We start from the raw sequence: 22,131 nt of genomic DNA on the forward strand, positions 1-22,131 counted from the left end.
GGGCCCTGGGAACACAGGAATGACTCCGGTATAAGGTTCCATTACTTCCTTAGGGTTCCTTACTGCAAAACATCTGACATCCAACATGTCCTGGCTAATGCATTTTACAAGGGGCAAGTAGCCCTCATTATCCTTATCACCACTCTTTAGCTTCACAAACTGTAACTCCAGCTGCTAAATATTCAGAAAAGATTTACCAGGGGCTCATCACTCACCTTAGGATTCTGGAGGGTCTGGTCGGATTCTGGCTGCAATCCCTTAAATGCAATGTTCTCTGTCTCTGTGTCCTAGAGGACAAAAGAAAAAAGACTTTATTTCCATACTCACGTTATCACGCACACACATACTAGAACCAGACTGTGCTCCAGATGCAGACCAGCCATAGAAGGACTGTCTGCAGCTGGATGACTGAATGATAGTGCAGATTGGAACTGTATTTTGTCACAGACATCACAGAGCTTTCTGCTGCGAACCCCTACAGCAGGATCCTATCAGTCTGTAACTGTACCGTGTGAAAGCAGATAAGGGGTTACATTTAATTTCACTAAAATGACTTAAAAACCAGAGCACTTCCACACTGACACTAGCAGTGTCCCAGCACCCCACAAAAATATACAGTGGAATGTGTGTATGTGTGTGATTGTGTGTGTGTGTGGGGGGGGGACTAATGCTCTAAAAGGGGAAAAAAGTAAATGGTTGTAGAACAGAGGGTGGGAGGAACTGGCAGGAATGTTCCAGGCCTGCAATTTCCCACGAGTCACTGGGAGTGTTTGGCACATGGTGCCAGCGGAGGAACTGTGAAAATGGACAGCTCTTGTTCTGGAGGTGGCCATTACCACAAAGCTAGAAGCAGCAACCCCTCCCACACAGTCAACTGTTTCACAGCTGTGGCCTGAGATGCCACTCCTGCTCACTGTTAGTGCTATCTAGGTACAGCTGGAGGATCTGTGAACCTGTGGACCTATACTGATGTCATGAAGTAGTTTAAAGGTCCACATTCTACATTTTTCTCATATTTTAGTTTTTGGTCCCCCTAGTCCATTCCATATGTAGCAAGTGCTGTATTGCAAATAGTGAATGAGTTAGTGAGTGAACTAGAGGAGGGCCGATATATCGGTCGGCCCATATATGGAGCCGATATCTGCCATTTTGTAATATATTGGCATCAGCCGATATCCATGTTTAATAGCCCTGATTTACAGTTTAATTGATTTTTAGTTATAAAGATGGTTCAAGTCAGTGTTCAATAAGTGAGGCAGTTCAGAAATATTGTGCATCCACTTGTTATTATTAGTGTGACATTTTAGCATGCAAATAAAGTGGAAAATGTCTAGATATTGGCCAAAACAATCGCATATGAGCCATTGGCTGACCTTGACCTCTAAAAATTGGCGTCAGAAACTTCATCAAAAACTCAAATCAGACAATCTCTAGAGTGAACAATTGATAAAGTTGTATTTTTGTATTATTTAGTATTATAAGTATTATTAAATAAGAATAATAAAACACTAAGGTGTATTATTCAGGAACTACAGGGACGTATGTACAAGCTGGTGGGGCTATTCTTTGGTAATAGTTTGTAATAACACTTTTGGCAGTCCATAGGTTGCTTAAAGGGTTACAAAAATGTGATGACTCTCTGCATGTTTTTCTTCACCCTGAATATATTTAAAAAAATTCTAAAAAGTAGCAATTCTAGCAAGTTGTGGTCAATTTCACACCAAACCATTCTGAATGACTTACAACATAACCACTTAATTATGCAACATTTTGTTTGTATAAGTCAAAAATTCTCTTTCTTATGATGGGGGCTTTTAAATGTGGTGTGCAGAATGAGGCTGAAATAGTCTGTTTACTATGATGTAGTTTACATACCTAAGTCTCATGCAGCTGGAATGGGGTAGAGAGTGACAAACAAACACCACCACATAAGAAACCAAATCAGCATGTTGCATATGCGTGTGTGTGTTGGGCCGATGTCAAGGCTCCACACTCTACACACTGTCAGAGCACTTTCCTGAGCAGAGCTAATTACTGCCTCAGGTTCACCAAGATCCAGTCATGTTACAAGTGACCAAATCCGATATTTGCACACTCAGACTGTAGTCACATTTGGTCCCATATCCACATTGGTTGTAACATACATAGTAACATACACATATATAAAATTTGTTGTACATGAAGTCTTGAGGTCTCTCCAGGCTATAATTGGCCTTCTTTAGGTCTGTGTGTTTCTATTGTTGTATTGGCTTTAGTCTCCTTGTATTGGTTCATTCATCTCACCTTTAGCCCTGCCTACTTATCATTAGTCCTATGTGTTTCATGTCTGTGTTTCAATATACACAGACATGCCAAAAGTCATAGTACAGGAACTAGTATGGTGTCGCATGACTTTGGCCATGTCCAATGGAAACTACTACTGGTATTGTCTTCTATGACGTATTCCCGGTATACACGTGACACTGTGAATTAAAATGCCCTCACAACTTTGAGAACTAAATGTCCCATCCATCTGGCACCCACTATCAGGCCTCATTCAAACTCAAAAGTCAAAAAAATTCATTACACCTTGCCGTTACTAGCCAGTGTATAACCCCACTCACATGATAGTACCTCATAACTTATGCTTCTGTGGGCATTCTCAAGCTGTCCCCTGAAGTAACAAATCAATTTACATACTGTTATCCCATGACTTTTGGCATGTCAGTGTGTGTACGACAATGAGTTCAGTGGCACCGTGGCGAGCATTGTATAAAGCCTTTGCTTGGTTGCCAGTGTAGATTCTGTTTAGACTGAGTTCTACTCGATATCTGGTTTGTTTTGGTTTAACTTTTGTTTGTCTTCGCCTTGCACCTGATCTTCCTGCCGATAAAGTGCATTCACACTTCTCTCCTGCCTCCTACTCTTGCCTTGTGAGAGGGGCAAAACTTGACCCTAGCTGAATTTTTGACCTTAGATGTTGATGTGTAGTGTTATTAATGACTATTACTGGAACATTTATGTTGTATTTCACAACAGTGCTGCCCTTTTTATCAACTACATTATGAATAGAAAATGACATTAGTGCAAACTGACCTGGTCAGTAGAAGTATTCATAAAAATGTCCCCTAAAGATTGTGTATTTGTGGTGTTCTTATGATGTGACATCCAAAACAATATTTGTTTGAAATTTTCAATTTATAAAAAAAGCAAATATGTTCTTAATCCTGAGTTTACCTTATATATATGTTTTATTTAAAGTGAACTTAAGTAGAGTTACATGTGTTCACTTCAAATATATATATTAAAAAAACCCTAATATCCCAAAATGCATATGGTGGCATTTGGTAGCATGGTGGCATATGGTGAACTGGACATGCTAAACTGCCTCTAGGTGTGAGTGTCCCAGGAATAAGCGGATAAGAAGATGGAAGGATGTAAATTAAGTGAATATTCAAAGTTTTCTACTCTTAAAAGTATATAATTTTTGTAAAGTATACCTAAAAGTTTACTTTTAGAAAATAAAAAATGTAAAAGAAGCATGTAACTAGCATCTATATGTTTATTTATGGTGTAGCTGACAGTATAGTTGAAGACAAAAAATAAAAATGAAACTAGTTGTTCACTTATGGTTTACTGCTCTTACACAGAAAGGGTAATAAAAATAGACTTTATAAATGTAAAAACGGGGCCGTCCTAAAGTATTAAAATAGTACACTTACAAATACACTACTAGTACATTGCAATTAGTGCATATAGTGTAAATAAAGTATGCTTGGGAAATAAACCTGAAGAGTGTTTGTGACATCATACTGTTTAGAATCAACATGCTACAGAGAGAAAAAAAAATTTACTGAATGGCAAATTGAAAAGGTAGGCCGAAAGTGCAGTAACTCACACTGATTAGCCTACAACACCTACAGAATTTGCCACTCAGAACTCAGTTTCATTAAAAATTGATGAATTCTGGAAACACCGCCGGGGGCAACTCAACTTAAAAAGCATTGAGAAGTAGGAAGGCCGAGGTCACAGCCGGCTCTCAGGGCTCCCGTTTCCTCAGATTGAGAATTTACTTCCCCTGTGAGGTCACTGCTGTTTAAACACTGTAGTCTCCGCTCACAGCTCAGTCTGCCCTGCTTATTGCCCTAATCTACTTCCCTTATCACACCACACACAATACACGTATCGTATTCCAGCTTGTAAAGCAGCACTACAGCAGTGCTATTTCACTTGAGGGAAGCGAGCAAGGAAAACACAACATGTTCTTTCTGCCAGTGACTCAGTCAGACATTTCAGACATTTTTTTGATGGAACTGACTTGGTTCAATGGAGGTCAAAGCAGGGGAGGGGGAGGTGCAGAATCACTACTTTTCAAGTCACTATAGACATGAATTTAACATTCATATACATTCTACAAGATGTATTAACTAGTGAACAGTAATCAATTCTGTATTTAAGCAGTTTGGAAGTTTGGGGGATATGTATCCTGATATTCCGTTGCTAAATAAAGAAAGCACACAGAAACACATCCGTTTATTTGACATTCAGTGCTAGGTTTACAGTTCTCACTGGTGGAAAAGGTGAAACCTCACATCTGGTAAACTCATGTATCATCTAGAATCTTGGGTTTCCCATTTGTAAACACAACTTTGTTGGCTGTTCCAGTGGGGAAAGTGAAGAGAAATGGGTATTTCCCAGTTTCCAACACCAACCAAACATCATAACATAACATCAGATTTACCACCCTGAATTAGAATGTGACATAGGAATCAACCGATCACAGTGTGATTTACAGTAGGTGGGATCAATATTGTGAGTAAAGACTTAGTGATTTCATAAATGACCTGAGGGCCTTAAGTTAAACTCAGCACAAGTGCCGCAGTACAACAGTAGCCACCAAACAGAGGTTACATTACCACTGAAAACACACTACTAATAGAACTACACAATGTCTTACACACTCTGAATGTGTTGCTGTCACGCAAAAATCCTGTATCTCCAAAACGGCAACTTAACAGGAGAAGAGAAAACCCTGTCTTAAATTTCAATGGAAGTCAATGTAGAAAGATTTTATTCCAAGTCATTTTGGAGCATCTATTGGTCCATTCATCATGAAAGTCAATGTAAGCCAGTGTAAATAACAACTGCTAGAGATACACAGTTTTTGCAGGACAGCGCTGATCATATTTCTGTTGTGACACACACACACCAACTACCAACAGGTAAACTATTTACTTAAACCCTTGTAGCCTACAGGATACACATTAACCTATGAAATGATGGCTGGGTGGATGGATTTGATGTTCTCATAGAGGAACATGGATTTTTTCAATATCTGCCAGTGAAAATTATAACTGGTTTTAAAGTATTGGTTCTTACTTTACGTGACATTACATGGTGAGGCGCCTGAATAACTTTGTGATTTGTTAGTTTTCTACACAAGCACTAGGTCGCTGACCTCTAATAAGGGACTTCTTGTTGTTCCAAGAAGTAAACTGAAGTCAAAGGGAGGCTGAGCTTTTGCTGTGTGTGCAACAAAATTATGGAACAGTCTTCCCCTTGATATCAGACTTCTACTTTTAAAAAATGCTTAAAGACTCACTTTTATTCTCTAGCTTTTGAGCTGTGATCCTAAGGTAATGTGCTTTGCCCCTTAAACAGGCTATGGCCCAAAAGTGTTATTACAAACTTCTATTAGCAAGGAACAGCCCCACCAGTTTGTACAGAAGTCCTTGTAGTTACTGAATAATCTAAATGTGGGAGACATTTTTTGTCTTTTCAGGTTTTAAACAGGCTGCACTAAGTGCAAAACCCAGCTGCAAGGGTTTTAGCTCATACTAGGAGAACATCGACCCAATTCTGAAACGTCTCTATTGGCTCCCAGTACAGTATGGTGTCCAATATAAATTGCTTATGTTGGCTTTTAAATCTTTGCATGGCCTCACTTCCTCGTATCTTGGTATTCTGTTGAGGTCGTACTCTCCAGCACAAACTCTTCACTCATCTGACCTGCTTCTGCTTAAAGTTCCTCCCTCTAAGCTGCGTACTTTTGGTGAGTTGTGTGGGGCAGTTGTGTGGTTCTTCATCCACCAATACGTTCAAAGCTGGACTCAAAGACTTCTCATGTGTTATTTTTTTATTTCTATTTCTATTCTACAGTGACCTTGGGTGTCCTAAAAGGCACTTATCAAACTGTATCATTATTATTATTATGTGCAGCATTGCTGTTAGATTAGCACTAATAAACTACTGATGTTAGCAGAAATTAGCATTATTGTGGGGAAGCCTATTTGTAACGTTTATAGCCCAACATGACATGACAAGGACTGGCTCTGACATTAATGGACCACTGCTGGCTTTTTATAATGCTTTAAATGACATCTTTCTTTGTGTGCTTGTTTGTTTCAGTTGTCGGTTTGTTCCTCAACCAGTGGAATAAATTACCATGTGTTAAAAATGGCACACAGAACAAATGGAAATCAGTGTAGAATTCCTTGTTTACTGACCTATCTGGAAGGGCACTCCACAATGACATGACCTACTTTCTTACCATGTAAGGGCGTCCTTTACCTCAGTAAGCTCCTCCGGCCCCCCATTCCCCCATCCCCCAGGTAGACGGGCATGTCCCTACAGGACTGAGCCTATATTATGCCTCTGAGAGTCACTCAGGTATGTCGCCCCAGGACGCACATTCTCCAGCCAGAGACATTCCTCAACGCCACAGTTCGATCCTATCAATGCCTTGGGGGAATGTTTTACTATGGTCAGATGAAGGTGCACTAGGGGTCCAAGCACTGTTTTCTGCACATTAGCGCTCGTGCTTTATGCCATCGACTTTCTCCTTTAAGAACTCGGGCAGGTGAAAACTGAAAGAATGCAGGTGTGTTTGGTCGGCTGCAGCCACATCAAACAGGGAAAGCTGCTTCTGAAGCTGCCTGTTTTGGTTATCTGCACGCGAAATGATGGCGTTGGTAGCAGGGATAGGAAATGAGGGAGGATCCCAGATTCAAAAACAGCATTTAATTGTAAGCATTGATGAAAAGAACGGAAACAGAAGAAACACCCAAGCACAGCGTGCTTGAAAAGATGAAGATGTCAGACGCTGGACGCAGAGACAAAAGAGGAAGCAGAGCCGGCACAAAGAGCTATTTAGGCCATGTTCTGTTTACTAGCTGCTGAAGTGGGAGGGAACGTTGGAGGAAACCCTCATTTCAGCTGCACTGCATAAGGAGCCATCAAAGGCTGTATGTGGAGACTCCACATCCTTGATTAGGCATCATAAAAGCTCAGACAGTGTTGAGGGAACCCACACAAGGTGGCAAGGCCAATGGGTCGGATGGGCGGGGGCGGGGGTTTAAAAAGGGAAACTGTCTGTCAACCTTGCCCATGTTTTCGTTCCACCCCCTCGTCTAATCTAACACAAACACAGGGCTAAAACATGGCCACTTTCGAGGTCATTCTTTGTCCGTTATGCATATACATATTACTTAGAAGGGCCAATCTCATGGAAAACCAAATTCCCCCCATGTTTTTGAAATAGAAGAGCTATGTTCTATTTAAACCAGGTAGAGAAAAAGACCCGGTAGACCACCAAAACTGCTCCCATCAAATAAACCACTACTTTTTCCAGATGTGAAATAATCTACAGGTGCTTCCGTCCATCCTTCCACTGTGCGAAGACAACGCAACACTGTGGGTCTGAAAGGACGTGGAGCTGATTAACAAACTCCTACTGATAAAAAAGAAAACGGGGTGCAGTTTTGGTGCTTTCCTAGGTCTTACACAGTTGTATGGGATATCATTTCTCTGAGATGAGTCTGTAAATCATTTACTCAGAAATATCTCCTGAGGGACTTCAGTTCAAACAGTGAGCATTATAAAGGCTCACACAGTGTTGCAGAAGACCATGCGATGGTCGAAAAGCAGAGTGGGCCTCAATTTTGACCAATGCATTTGCACATATCCACTTATTGAGCATGCATCAGTTTAGCTCCGCCCCTTCACACTAAAGTTACAAGGAACATTTAAGCCTGATTTCTGAATGACGACTAATGCAGGTCAGCCAGTCAGAACACATATCTGTTTACCATATGTTTACCATATATCTGTAAGGTGCAGTAAGATAAAAATCCTGTTTAAAGGAACAGTATGGCAAACAAGCATTTCTTGCTCCTGGCGCCCCCTACAGTCATAAAGTGGAGCTTGTGTTTTGAGCCAGCACTAAAGGACACATTGTTCTGAACAAGCTGAGAGATACAGAACAGTCACTGATGGTGAAAATAGTATGTGGACTGACGTAGTAGAGGAATATTATTGGATCTTACACAAATATGACTCGGATTACGCAGCGTTACGCAGTTCTCGCAAGTGTTAACGTATATACTGTATATACTTTACTATATACAGTTAGCAGTGTGCCGAGTCCGGAGTAGCACTGACAGTGAGGCTATGCTAAAGTAATTTTAAAGCTGTTATTTTAAGATGAAAATGCTACATAATGTAGCTTTAATTGTCAGGTATACAGAGAATATGAAAAAAAACATATAGAACTGAATTGTGACTTTTTTTGTTCATACACCCTCATAAATACTAAAAGTGAACCAACAAGAACAAAATATGATTTGGGCCCTTCACGTAAATGTAGAGTGATCTGAGATTTTTTGCTCAGTACTGTATTTGAATTGAGATTTTTCCTAACATGGCAACTGTCTAACTTTCTTAAATCTTTTCATTTAAGTAAGATTTGACCTGGTGATTGGCTTTCTTCTTTTGGTGGTTTCTGGTGATCTCTTGATTAAGGGTCATCCTTCTTAACAGTTTAAAGGCAACAACCCTACAGAAAACCATATGGGCTGTACCCCAAATGCAAGTCGGCCTGTCAAATATGACAATGCTCTCATTGTCTCTGGCCCCTTACTCATTACAGGCTTTCATTACAGGCTTCCAGCATGCCTCACATTTATGAGGGGGCGAGTGGCCCTCAGCTTCCCCTACGCACTCTCTCTCTCCTCTGTGATGTGGGGACCTTTAGGCAGACAGACCTTTGTCTGTTCCGGGCCTGTCCCCTGCAAGGCCACTCTTACTAGCTCAAACCGCAGCGAGGTGTTATGATGCATTAGCAGAGAGAACAATATGAATTCCTTTATGTTAAATGCTATGGGCGGCAAAATCAAAGAAAGATTAAGAGTTTTAAATGTAGCATGAAATGAATATTGAACATTTTCAAGATACCTATCAAGATATTAAGCGAACGGTCTGGGCACAATGCATTATAGAGCTGCACAATATTGATTTTTTTTTATATAAATATACATTATTATATAACATTATATATAGGAATTTTCACCAGATTTCTCCCGAAGTCAATGATCCAACATGTCATGTTATTAAATCCATGAAATGGGCCCTTTAAATACCACATCAAACTCAAATCATCTAAAAAAAGACCAATTTTTTTTTTTTTTACAATTTGGGCCCTTCAGTGCACTCCACTCAAACAGCTGAAGCAAGAACCAGAGATTGATTGCATTATAATGAAATTCTCTGAATACCAAAGCTTCTCATTCAGACCAGTGTTTCCCAGCTCTACTATCCACCTGCACTGCGCAGTGTCATGTTTTCCAGCACCTCGGGAAGGGCCCGATAACCTTTAAATCCAATGCAAACATATGAAGCAGACAAGTGAATGTTGTTACAGCTGCATGCAGCTAAAGTAATAATGGTCCGGTGCCCTAAGAACCATTAAGAAATCCAAAAATCGGCCTCATAGGCTCACGGAATACTTCTGTTATGACTTCTCCCTGCATATGCATTTCACATTACTGTCATATTTGAAACACTTTGCATGTAGAATCGCTTTTGGATGTCCTTTCAGCTGACGGGCTGTACCAAAATAGCCTGCCTCTTTCTATTTGGCACTTGAATTTAGTGTAGTGCAGCTTTAAAGACACTCCCGAAAGGAAGCAGTGGTTCCTTTCCTGGTGCTGGAAGTAGAATGACCAACAGCTTGGTCTCTCAACACACCTATTTCCTGCCTCGGGGGAAGTCAGGCACTATGCTCAGCGATGTTGCAGCATTCATCCTCTTTGTGCTTTCCCACTGAAACAATAGCACTGTGCCAGTAGCTGCACTTGTAGGCCTCTTCTGCTACAGTGATAGTGACCAGAGTCTTGGCTACCATAGTGTTTAGTTTGGTGGTGTATAACAGACCCTGCACAGCATGCAAACAATATGATGTGGTTCCACAGCATATCTATAACTTTTCTTCCATGAAACTGTCCAGGATTCACATGGGAAGCGCTGGTAAATGCTGAGGAGAGCAGATATCACAGTTTTGTCACGCCACAAAACTATTCTAAAGAGCCCAGAGATGAAGCCATATTTCAAACCATAGAAAGGGCTATAGAACCCTTCCATATCTCAGAAGCAGAACTAAGCTTAAAACATTCTGCACAAGAAACATGTATACCACATGGACAAGTATTGGGACACCTGTTCATTCATTGTTTCTTCCAAAATCAAGGGTATTAAAAGTTGACCCTGTTTCTACTGTCCAGGGAAGACTATCTACTAGATTTTGGAGCACTGCTGTGCGGATTAGTTAGTTAGTGAGGTCAGCATGTTGGATGATCATGGCCCAACCTCATCCCCACCTTCCCAACTCTTCCCAAAAATACTGGATGGAGCACCATCCATCATTCCAGAGAGCACAGTTCCACCTCTCCACAGCTCAAAGGGGTTATACCCCTCTAGTCCACACGTGGCATTAGGCAGCATGGTGCCAATACATTTATGTTTATCTGCTCCAGAGAGTCTTATTTTATTGGCAATTTAAAGTAGCAGAATGCATTCCTTAGAAGGGGTGTCCACAAACATTAGGACATACAGTGTAGGATGTGGGCCCTTTGACAGGTGAGGTACTCAATTCCTCTGGGGTTTCTGCCTGATGGGTGTCATTCTTCCAAATGTTTTTCAGAACATTCTTTTAAATGATTCTTCTTAAAAAAAAAAAAACACAAAAAGACACACTGCATGAGCAGGCGGCCATGTTTCTCACTCTCACCAGTTCATTTGTACAATATTAAAAATATATTGTATTTGTAAAATAACCATGCCACAAAAGGTTCTCTGGAATGCTGCTGTAAAACAGGGATGGGGAACTCTTGTCCCTGGAGGTCCAGATTCCTGCACAGGTGATTTCCCTGCTCCAAAACATAATTAAAATTTAATTAAATTAAATTAAATTTAAATGCCAGCTTTTTTAGGTGTGTTACACTCTCTCAATCCATTAGGGTTCCTGGTAGTTGCTTTTAAAAGGTTCTTTAAAGAAAAAAAATATCGCCATAGTTCACTCTTTTAGAGTAAAACCATTTAACCATGCAAAGAACCATTCAGATCGTAAAGGTTCTACTCAGAACCATGACATACAGATTGTGTTGACTAAAGAACCCTTAAGGAACCCTTTTTTTTTAATAGTGTAGAGCAGGAAAATCACCAAACTGTGCTGCAACCCTAAACACATTTTAATGGATATTTTTCATTGTGTAAAGAACGTAAGGTTCTTTACAAATTAAAGGTTCTCCTGAAACCATAAGTAAAAGCTTAAATAAGCATTTAGGAAGCTTGAGTTGCATGTATTACTGAAATAGGGTCTGTTAACTTGTAACAACAGTGGAAATCCTTTTTTCTTTTTTTTAAAGAACCATACAAAGGTAGCCCTAGAGAAGAAAGACCAAACCATCCATGATCCATTTAGATGGTTCTTTAAGTTTTCCTAGCTCCATATAGAACAATGTGTCAGTAAAGAATCTTCTAATAGCTCTTTTTAGGAGTTAGCCACACTTTGTCGTTTCTATCAGCCCCAGTTCCATCTTTTCCTGACAGTGAGGGAGGAGAAGGGTCTCACCATAGCTGTCGCTGTGGATGCCACTGGCAGCTACTCAGGTGCGCCACGATCCCGCTTCCACAAAGCTCCACAAGAAGTCCAGCAGGGGAGAGCGCTCTTCAGCACTTCTGCGGCTCAGTGCTGCTGTTGAAGGTTTTCAGAGTGAGTCAAGCTCTTGCTGTCAGAGGCGGAGGGAGCGGGAATTTTAGCAGCTCTTGTAGCTTTTCAGAGAGTGAAAGTGTCCTCCCGTCTCTCTCCCTCTCTCTCTCCCTCTCTGCCAGTGGCGACTCTGTGCTGTGGAATGCGCAACAGCTGGACAGGGACTCTAGAGCGCGTTGTTTGTCCTCCCACCCGCTTTCAGACAGGCCCCGCCTCCTACGTTGTGATTGGCTGGTAGTTCACAAGCGTCGAAGGTTTCTACCGTTCAGTGTCTGAACTATTCGAATAATCGGAAGAGTTCAGGTCCATTTAGAAGATATTTAACCTGTAATGAACATCCTGTAATGATTTCACATTCAAGGGGTTGGAAGAGCCATTACCTACATTCCTCCTATATCATATAGGAGTATGGGGGAGAGATATTCAGGCTGGGGACAGACAGAGGCCCTAAAAATAGGTGAGTGTTTTTGTATAATTGTTAAGAGTTGTGGGGACCAGTGTAATATCTTTTCATGGGCTCAAAACCCTTGGCAGCACTCCTGTCTTTCATTTTTTTAAATTCAAGACTATTTCCCATGTCCTCTGTATCCATTTTAAAGCAGCATTATGTGAGAATATGTATTTTTTTGGTCTAAGGCTTCTCCTACAGGTGGGGAGTGTAATTCACTTTCACAGCACTGCAGTAAGTACAAATCCCCTTCTGGCCCAGAGTGGCAATGACTGAGATGCCACTCCCCCTAATACAAGTCAATGTACCATCAGAATGATTCTGAAGTTGTTATTTTAAGGTAAAATGCTGCATAATGTTGCTTTAATTAAACAGGGCTGCACATAAAGAATTAGCACAAAAATGACACACTGAACAATCGTTCTGCCAATTAAAAAGATCTTAACACTACAATGTTTTGGGGAAACATCTGAATATACAAACCGGATTCCAAAAAAGTTGGGACACTAAACAAATTGTGAATAAAAACTGAATGCAATGACATGGAGATGGCAAATGTCAGTATTTTATTCGTAATAGAACATAGATGACAGATCAAAAGTTTAATCTGAGTAAATGTAACATTTTAAAGGAGAAATATGTTGATTCAAAATGTCATGGCATCAACAAATCCCCAAAAAAGTTGGGACAAGTAGCAATAAGTGGCTGGAAAAAGGAAATTGAGCATATAACTAATAGGTGGAAGACCAATTAACACTAATTAGATCAATTGACAACATGATTGGGTATAAAAGGAGCTTCTCAGAGTGTCAGTGTCTCTCTGAAGCCAAGATGGTAAGAGGATCACCAATTCCACCATTGTTGCGCAGAAAGATAGTGCAGCAATACCAGAATGGTGTTACCCAGCGTAAAATAGCAAAGACTTTAGAAGTTATCATCATCAACCGTGCTTAACATCATCAAAAGATTCAGAGAATCTGGAACAATCGCTGTGCGTAAGGGTCAAGGCCGTAAAACTCTACTGGATGCTCGTGATCTCCGGGCCCTTAAACGTCACTGCACCTCAAACAGGAATGCCACTGTCAGGGAAATAACAGAATGGGCTCAGGAATACTTCCAGAAATCATTGTCAGTGAACACAATCCACTGTGCCATCCGCCGTTGCCAGCTGAAACTCTACAGTGCAAAGAGGAAGCCATTTCTAAGAAAGCTCCACAAGCTCAGACGTTTGCACTGGCCCAGGGGTCTTTTAAAATGGAGTGTGGCAAAATGGAAGACTGTTCTGTGGTCAGATGAGTCACGATTTAAAGTTCTTTATGGAACACTGGGACGCCATGTCATCCGGACCAGAGAGGACAAGGATAACCCAAGTTGTTATCAATGCTCCGTTCAGAAGCCTGCATCACTAATGGTATGGGGTTGCATGAGTGCTTGTGGCATGGGCAGCTTGCATGTCTGGAAAGGCACCATTAATGCAGAGAACTATGTTCAGGTTCCAGAACAACATATGCTCCCATCTAGACGTCATCTCTGCATTTTTCAACAAGATAATGCCAGAACACATTCTGCAGCAATCACAACATCATGGCTATGTAGGAGAAGGATCCGGGTACTGAAATGGCCAGCCTGCAGTCCAGATCTTTCACCTATAGAGAACATTTGGCGCATCATAAAGAGGAAGGTGCGACAAAGAAGGCCCAAGACGATTGCACAGGTAGAGGCCTGTATTAGACATGAATGGGAGAGCATTCCTATTTCTAAACTTGAGAAACTGGTCTCCTCTGTACCCAGACGTCTGTTTAGTGTTGTAAGAAGAAGGGGGGGGTGCCACACAGTGGTAAAAATGGCCTTGTGCCAACTTTTTTGGGATTTGTTGACACCATGAAATTTTGAAACAACATATTTTTCCCTTAAAATGATACATTCTCTCAGTTTAAACTTTTGATCTGTGTTTTGTGTTCTATTCTGAATAAAATATTAGATGTTGCCATCTCCACATCATTGCATTCAGTTTTTATTCACAATTTGTTTAGTGTCCCAACTTTTTTGGAATCCGGTTTGTATTGTGAATGTATATCATGAATACAATCATTTCAAAACGGGCTGTTTCTGCAGCACATTTTTCGTAAATTTGGACTGAATTTACTGGGCAGTAAATGGTGAATTTTTCAAATGAAAGAATGTTCACATACTACATTTGGGTTGCGGTGATATGGGTCCTTTAAGCATCACAACTCCCAGCTGGACCCTCAGCTCATTTGTGAATTTTTCCGGGAGTGGCTGGCTTGCCAAAATTTCCCCAAGGGTATGGTGGAAAATTATCAAAAGTAGACTACAAAGGTTCCAAGAGAACATTCAAGAAACTGCAGGTGCCTCTGGCCTCAGCTAAGGTCAATGGTCATGACTCCACAGTAAGAAAGAGACTCAGCAATGACAGCGTTCATGGGAGAGCTGAACTCTGCCTCCAAATTTCTAGTCCCTTCATATCCGACTTAAACTATTACAGCATTACAAAGTACAAACAATACACCAACATGCAAACATGGTGGTGGTAGTGGAACTCTGTGTTTTGCTGTCTCAGGAAACTTTTTTTGGAGGAACCATGAATTCAGTTCTGTATCACAGAAGCAAATTGTCTGTTCGTCTGTCCACATATGTATGTATTAAAGCTCTCTAGAGCTGAAAATAATAAACAATAAAACTATGTTGTCAAAGTCAATAGCTAACATGTCAGCTAGCTACAATAGTGTCTATATGTGATGTATGTTGTCCATGATAGGCTCAGCAAGTTAGTCTGCTTAGCTTTTTTAGTGCACAGTAGACTCTGAATGTAACAGATGGACTACATGATTCTTCCTTTTTAGATATATCAAAACAATTGAATATGTATTGGGCTGCTTATATAAAATAATTGCTAACGACTCAGAGTTTGTTGGCAGGTTAAAAAAAAAACAAAAAACAAAAAAAACAGTCAGAGGCTACTTTTCTCCCGGGCACTGAAGGGCAGGGTGGTCAGTGTTGACTGACACTTGAATGAAAATCATAACAAGCAGGTGTTACACAGGTAATGGTGATTTATATGGACTGAAATAGCCCAGGCCTACGCTGAAATGGTTTTATGATCTCATAACCTCATAATTTGTTTGTTGTTATTGTTGTGATTGACTATGTTTTTGCTAATTAGCCAAAAAAAAAAAGCAAAATGAATAATAATAATGCCACATAGTGTTATCAGAACTAGCAGGGTGAATGTTAGTCCATGCTTCCTATGAGACGTGAGGCTGCACACCATCTTTTTGAACTGCAGCTTGGACAAGAACGCAAATCAATGCCTGCATAAGTTAGCATTTCATTGCATTGAGTAATGGGAGAAAGGCAGGGTCATATTATCCACCCAAAGTCAGGATAATAATTCTTTTTTTAGACTCCTGATCACAGTTGGCTGTGGAATTACATGGGTTTAAAAAAATTATTAATATTATTAATAGTATTAAAATTAATATAGTTATTATTTGTTTCGTTGCACTTTTCACTATTCACTCACATCTGTGTGCAGATCTGCTCTATTCTGACTAGTTGATGACCCTCTAGTTTTTCCCCAATCCTCAATTATGGGCTTACCAATACATGTTCTATCTTTTCTTTTAGTTCTTTTAAGTTCTAAAATCAGCAGTGGTGGTAAAAAGCAATCATAACATGCATTTACTTTTCTTTGTTTTAACTCCAGCCACAGCTGAATAAGATGTTCTGGTACACAAAAACCCACTCGACACAATGGCAATGGCCCTAACAAACAGGACATGAAAAGAATTGATGTAAGGTTATAACAACACAATAGGTGGAAGAAATCATTGATGGGAACGAACCTGTTTAAATAGCCATCCGTTATATATAAAGAATATATTCCAAGTAATTTAGAGCATTTCTATTGGTCCATTCATCTAACATTATTACAGAGCAGCTACAGGGCTCAAACGATGGAGAAAACTAAAAACAGACAAAATGGAGATACATGTTTTTCATTGGACAGCAGCGATAGATTTTATTTGGACCCAGTTTGCATGGAAGTTGTTCCTCATAGTGTGTCAGAGTTTCATGATGAATGGACCATTAGAAATCCAGCAAAATGACTTGGAATACAATCTTTTTACATTGAATTCTACTAAAAGTTAAGAAGGTAGAAGTATAACGGGCCCAAATGCCGTGCTGAGTGTTGGGCTCTGCAACCATGTCCTGTGAGTTAGAAACCTTGTTTGTGGTCGTCTCCTTGGAAAGTCACACTAGATTAAGCAGTATGTCCCCATAGACACACAGTTCGTTGGATCGCAGAGTGATCAGAGAGGTCAGAAAGGTCACAATAGTCTTTAGTAAAACCATCCAATGCACATTAACTCTCAAATGTAACTCACAGTGATTTGATGAATACATTTCGAACATCACCCACACATCATTATGCTCCACTGATGAGCTGCTCAGACAGAGGTAAGACAGATGACCGCTGCCCTCTGGAGCGGTCAGCAGCAGGCCACAAAGCCTGACCTCACCCTGGAGAGTGGAAGAGCCCTGCGGGATCCTCAAATAAAGAGCGACTGGGCAAGAGAGTTCAGAAAACAAACAAAAGGGCTGGAGCTCACCCGCCTGTGTCTGCTGCTACAGTCCGAACCCACAGGCTTCAAGCAGTAAGTGTGTGTGTGTGTGTGTGTGTGTGTGTGTAATTACACTGCAATTAGTGTCCCTTTATATAAGTTACTGCCTTAGCGGCAGCATGAAACAACATTGCTTTACATTCTTTCATGATCTGAACTTACCTAGGAGGAGGATGAAAGTGGAAAAGAGAAAGGGTGGGAGGACAAGGAGAAAGAATGAGAGGGAGGGAGAAATGGAGAAAGTCAATTTCCCTTAGTGTGCCGCCTCTTATGTAGCTCAATCGGTTAGGCCCAGCTTGCTTCTTAAAGCGATGAGTTGACCAAAAACCATCCAATATTTCTCTCTTGCCCAGATATAGTCAATAAGGACCTCTGAGAACAGTCTGAGGTTTTGTATTTTTGGAGAAAAAAAAAACATTACAACAAACAGGCTAAAGGTCTTAAAACACACAAATGAAATTTGTCCAACCAGCATTTTCTTCTCTTGTGGTCTCAAGGCAGATTCAGCTAAACAAGCTCTCCCATTGCTTAGGCCTTTAGGAGCTGGACATAGGAACAGCAAATTCTGACTAGAATCCTTATAAACATTTGAACACTCAGTTTAGGTAGATACATAAAAAAGACATGCAATGAAATATCATGGAAACACATTTGCTGAATAAATAAAAATATATAGTCATACAACTGATGAGATGTTCTTGTTTTTACCATGTGATAGCTATGAATGACAAGGTCAAGGTCTGCTGCTTTCCAGCGGCCTGAGGAAGAAGTTAAGTCTTTAATCCTGCTAAAACAAAACCCCAAATGCAATTGTGATATTAGACCTAGAAAGGAAAATAAGTGGCAGCTGATTACCTAAGCTGTTATTTTAGCCAGTGTGTTCTGTGTCTGTGCTGTTTCACAATGTTAAATACAGGCCAGACATTAAATGAAACAGCATTGAGAAGCTGCTTAACATTAACTGTTTTACTGTAATCTCACAGTTTTACAAGTGTGACATAGAGAATTGCTGAAAATTCTAGCAATAATCTAGTTTCTGTCATTTTGCTTAAATTTGATTCAACAGCTGGATTGGAGAACCAGCAAACTTTAACATAAAAGGCAACATAAATTCTAATGTCTTCCACAAGTAAATGTCCAAGTGTACCATGCTATTAAAAATAGCATTCTTATGGATGTTCACAAATATACATAGCACAGCTAAGACCAGTAGGTGCAGTTAGCTGGAAGGGTGTCTGTACATTTGTCATTTTTTGTTGATACTTCATATTGTTTTAAATCAAGACATAATTATTAAGTATGCTTTGAGACAGTATGTGATAATTTAGGTATGCAGTTCAAACAAAGCCAATCATTAGTTTCAAAGTCCTTATAGGCAAGCCTGTTCACTCAGTGGCCATCTTTGCAACACTGCAGGGCAGTTATTTCCCGTACACGAGCATTATTTCAAAACTGAAAGTCAAGTTACCATTTTAAAAGCATGTTTGTAACGGCTAAAAATCTGACAGAAAGTCATAAGTATGTTGTAGTATGTGTTCCACATGGTGAGGGATTCCTCCAGTCTGTGCACAACCAGCAAGTTGATTGGATCATTTTGACGCCATGTTGAGCAATTCGAGTACTGTTTTCAACCAACGGCTGGTCTCCCCATTCATAACGGCTCTGTTTGTCTCTGTCTATTACTTCCTAGCTACATTAGCTTACATTTTCTGGTGAGCCAAACTGTTCTTGAGTCTAGCCATAGTAAATGATTTTGGCTTCAAGATAGCACTACAAGTCCAGCCACCTTGACTTATTACTACTAGGCCATTTGAGAAACCAGCACGGATACAAATTTTGATGGACAAGTCAAATCTAACAGAGACGGCCAGATCTCAAGCGATTGTCTAATGGTAAGGGTTGGTTAGAAAGGTTAGCTCTTAAAGACCATTATTTGTACTAAAAGTAATGTTCTGACTGTTCTGACACAATGGAAGACTTCCTTTCCCTAAATACAGACTAATCATCATGAAGCTCAGCGGAGTCACGCAAGCTATAAAGCAGTACATTTTTGAAAGGCGAACCCAAACACTGGTAAGGCTGAAAATGAAAAGCAGAGCTGGACCAGTAAGAATGAATGCCATGGTGCTCGCAATGAAAACAACCCATAGAGCCTTGCAAAGAAGTCAGCTGTGCTGATTAGATCTCTCTTGTCTCTGTGCATAGCAGTATCTCACTGCCTCCATACTTACTCTAGTCTGCTCTCTCAAATAAGACATTTTTTAACTATAACCTGGCCATCAGGCTGGATGCAAAGGAATATAAAAACATGTAAAAACAACAGCAGCCCCTTACGTTGTGTGAACATTTCACACTAAATGGACAAAGCGAAACAGTCCATTATATACATATTACACAGTATAATGTAAACATTTACTAGGACTAGTTAAGTAAGTATGAGCATGATAAGCAAAGGTATGCTTAGAGAATAAAGGGTGCAGAATGTCATGAAAAGCACACCTTTTCAACTGTTAAGCATGGGGGTGGATCAATCATGCCTTGGGTTTGTGTTGCAGCTAGTGACACAGGGAACATTTCACTTGTAAGGGGAAGAATTGATTTAGTTAAATACCAGCAAATACCATACTTTTTTGTTTTTGTGATTTTGAAACTGTAAAAGATGGAAATAAATCTTAACAATCTTAACGAAGTGTGTCTTTAACTGAATACCTTTTGTTTATCAGGTCATCTTTTTCTGGCTTAGCTGTTCACAGTAACGTGTAGACCGGGGTGCCCAAACTTTTGCATGCCACTGCAACTAATTTTAACTAACACATTTAGAATGTGTAAAGTGGTTGCTTACATTTAAAACACATCAACACAAATGCCTCATCATCATTAAAAACCTACCTTCTCCTATAAAGTGTCAGATTTTACAACAGGGACAATATACACATTCATACAATCCATCACAGCAGCTCTTCCAGGGCCAAAATGCTGAGAGACCTGGGCCTTCACTGAAAAGCCTAAATGGAGGAACTGATCATTGTTGCTTTGCCTGACTGTCTGTCAGAAAGATGTTCCTGTGGTCACTGAGGGTTCAGGCAAGCCCAGCCAAACAAACATGCAGTGGGCGTCCCAAAAATGCACAGGTCACATGAAGAAGGCCCAAAAGCCATCTTGAGGCTGGTGTCCGACACCTTCCTTCACAGCTACGAGCTCAGACAAAATAAGAGCAACCTCGCATCCAAAATAAACACTCAGCAGACCACCACAGATCCGCTGTGCTGGTGTTTGTTCCAGGCCCGAGCCCAAAAATACATACCTTTCTCCCCACGGCAACCAACCGTACTCTGCCACACACACACACACAAAAAAAAAAAAACACAAGAGAAAAAGAAAGGCAGACCAATAAGAAAGAGAATTTGGCAGTAAACAAAGTGAGAGGGGAAGAAAGAGAGGCCGAGAAAGAACGAGAGAGAGCACATTAAGAAAGAGGAGAGAACGAGAGTATGGAAAAAAGGCAAAGTGGGATGAAAGAAAGGAAGAAAGAGCATTTAACAAAAAAACAAAGAAAAAGAAAAAAGATGATTAAACCACAATAGAAACACAACATTGCAGGGCCGTATTTCAGTTTAGCCAGATATCTTAAGCTAAAGAGTCAAGCCTGTCCAATAGGAGAAAAGCAGAAGATTTGGACAGACATTGGACAGCCCTGAACTTTGAGTTGAATCCATTGAACTCTAAATTGATCAGTCCTAATGTGGAAACTACTGTGAATTTTTGGGAAGCATTTGGTTGAGCATATTTTGTGGCGTTCCGCAGGGCTCTGTTTTAGTGCCTATGAAACTGATAGCGACAGCAATACTAATCGATACTAATTGTGACAGTAATGTGGTCATAAGTGTGGAGAACTGAAGTGTGGGCTAGCACACAGGGTCTAAGGGGTAAAGGACACATATAGATTTTTCAGTCTATTTACTATGTATGTTTGAAAACAACAACAACAACAACATTTCCATTTAAAAAGACAATTATCCTCTCTTTATCCTTTAGAATAGGCTGTTTAAGATAAATAAGGCATGTTCTGATTGGCCACCCCATATTGTAAAACACTCCAAAAAACTGTAGCATGAATTGGTGAGGCTAAACTGTGGTAGACTGAACTTAGACTGGAGTTGGTTTTCATGACCTCATAGAAACAATACATTCAAAACAAGCTGTTTTCACAGCAGAGTTTCCATATGTATGAACTTTGGAAGTGGATGAGGTCTTTATAACATTAAAAGTGTTTACACAATAATTCTAAATCCTGCCCTTTGAAATCCCCCTAAGATTTTTTAGTTAGCCAGATAACCTAAGCCAAAGGTCTATCCTATTCTATAGGAGGAAGAATTCAGCCACGGTTCTGCTGGAGAGTTGCCAGTCTTGTGTGTGGATATGTGAATGTTCACTCAGCCCAATATGACAAATGCACTGTGGTTGGAGAGGCCAAGTAGAGTTGCATTGCCAAACACAAACTCATCCTGTTGTTCCACACCAGCTTGCCGCAAACCGCAAGGGTAAGCAGCAGATGTTTATTAAAAGAGACTAAAATTCAATAAATAATATTAAATCATTGAAAATGCAAATACATTCTTTGGGAGTGTGTGTGTTTGTATGTGTGTGAATTACTGCTCATTGGGACAGGCTTCTGGTTGCCCACAAGCACTTTCATAGAGAGCTAAAAAAAAAACAAAAAAAACTGTCAGCTAAAGTTACACATGAAGTCTATTCCACAGAGAGATTTTATAGCCCTTTTGAATGAAAAGCTAAAACATAGAGAATAGTCTATGACCATGTCTTAAGTAATCTAATTGGTAGTTAGTTTGACAGTGGTCCCCATTTGGTATAGGCTGGGAGAGCTCTTTCAAGCTTGTGATGCTCTGCGATGGTCACACAATCTGATTCTCGCAAGATGATCATATGATCTTAGTTTCCGTAGTTCTTGTGATCTCATGTCTCTTGATGGTCCAAGCAACCACCTACTGCAGACG

At 40.2% G+C, this 22,131-nt stretch overlaps 1 protein-coding gene across 7 annotated transcripts in view; it reads right to left on the bottom strand.

Moving 5' to 3' along the window:
• phldb2b (pleckstrin homology-like domain, family B, member 2b) overlaps nt 1-12,128 on the bottom strand; it is a 70,231-nt gene extending 58,103 nt beyond the window's left edge. For all 7 annotated transcript variants that reach the window (XM_072689966.1, XM_072689956.1, XM_072689994.1 and 4 more), the window contains exons 1-2: nt 11,885-12,128; nt 216-287 (exon numbers count right to left, since the gene is read on the bottom strand). In XM_072689966.1, the coding sequence (XP_072546067.1) occupies nt 216-287; nt 11,885-11,887 (75 nt within the window). In that variant the 5' untranslated portion in view covers nt 11,888-12,128. The remainder of the gene's footprint in view (nt 1-215; nt 288-11,884) is intronic.
• Between the last annotated feature and the right edge of the window lie 10,003 nt (nt 12,129-22,131).

This window comes from Salminus brasiliensis, chromosome 1 (assembly GCF_030463535.1).
Source record: "Salminus brasiliensis chromosome 1, fSalBra1.hap2, whole genome shotgun sequence".
NCBI lineage: Eukaryota > Metazoa > Chordata > Actinopteri > Characiformes > Bryconidae > Salminus > Salminus brasiliensis.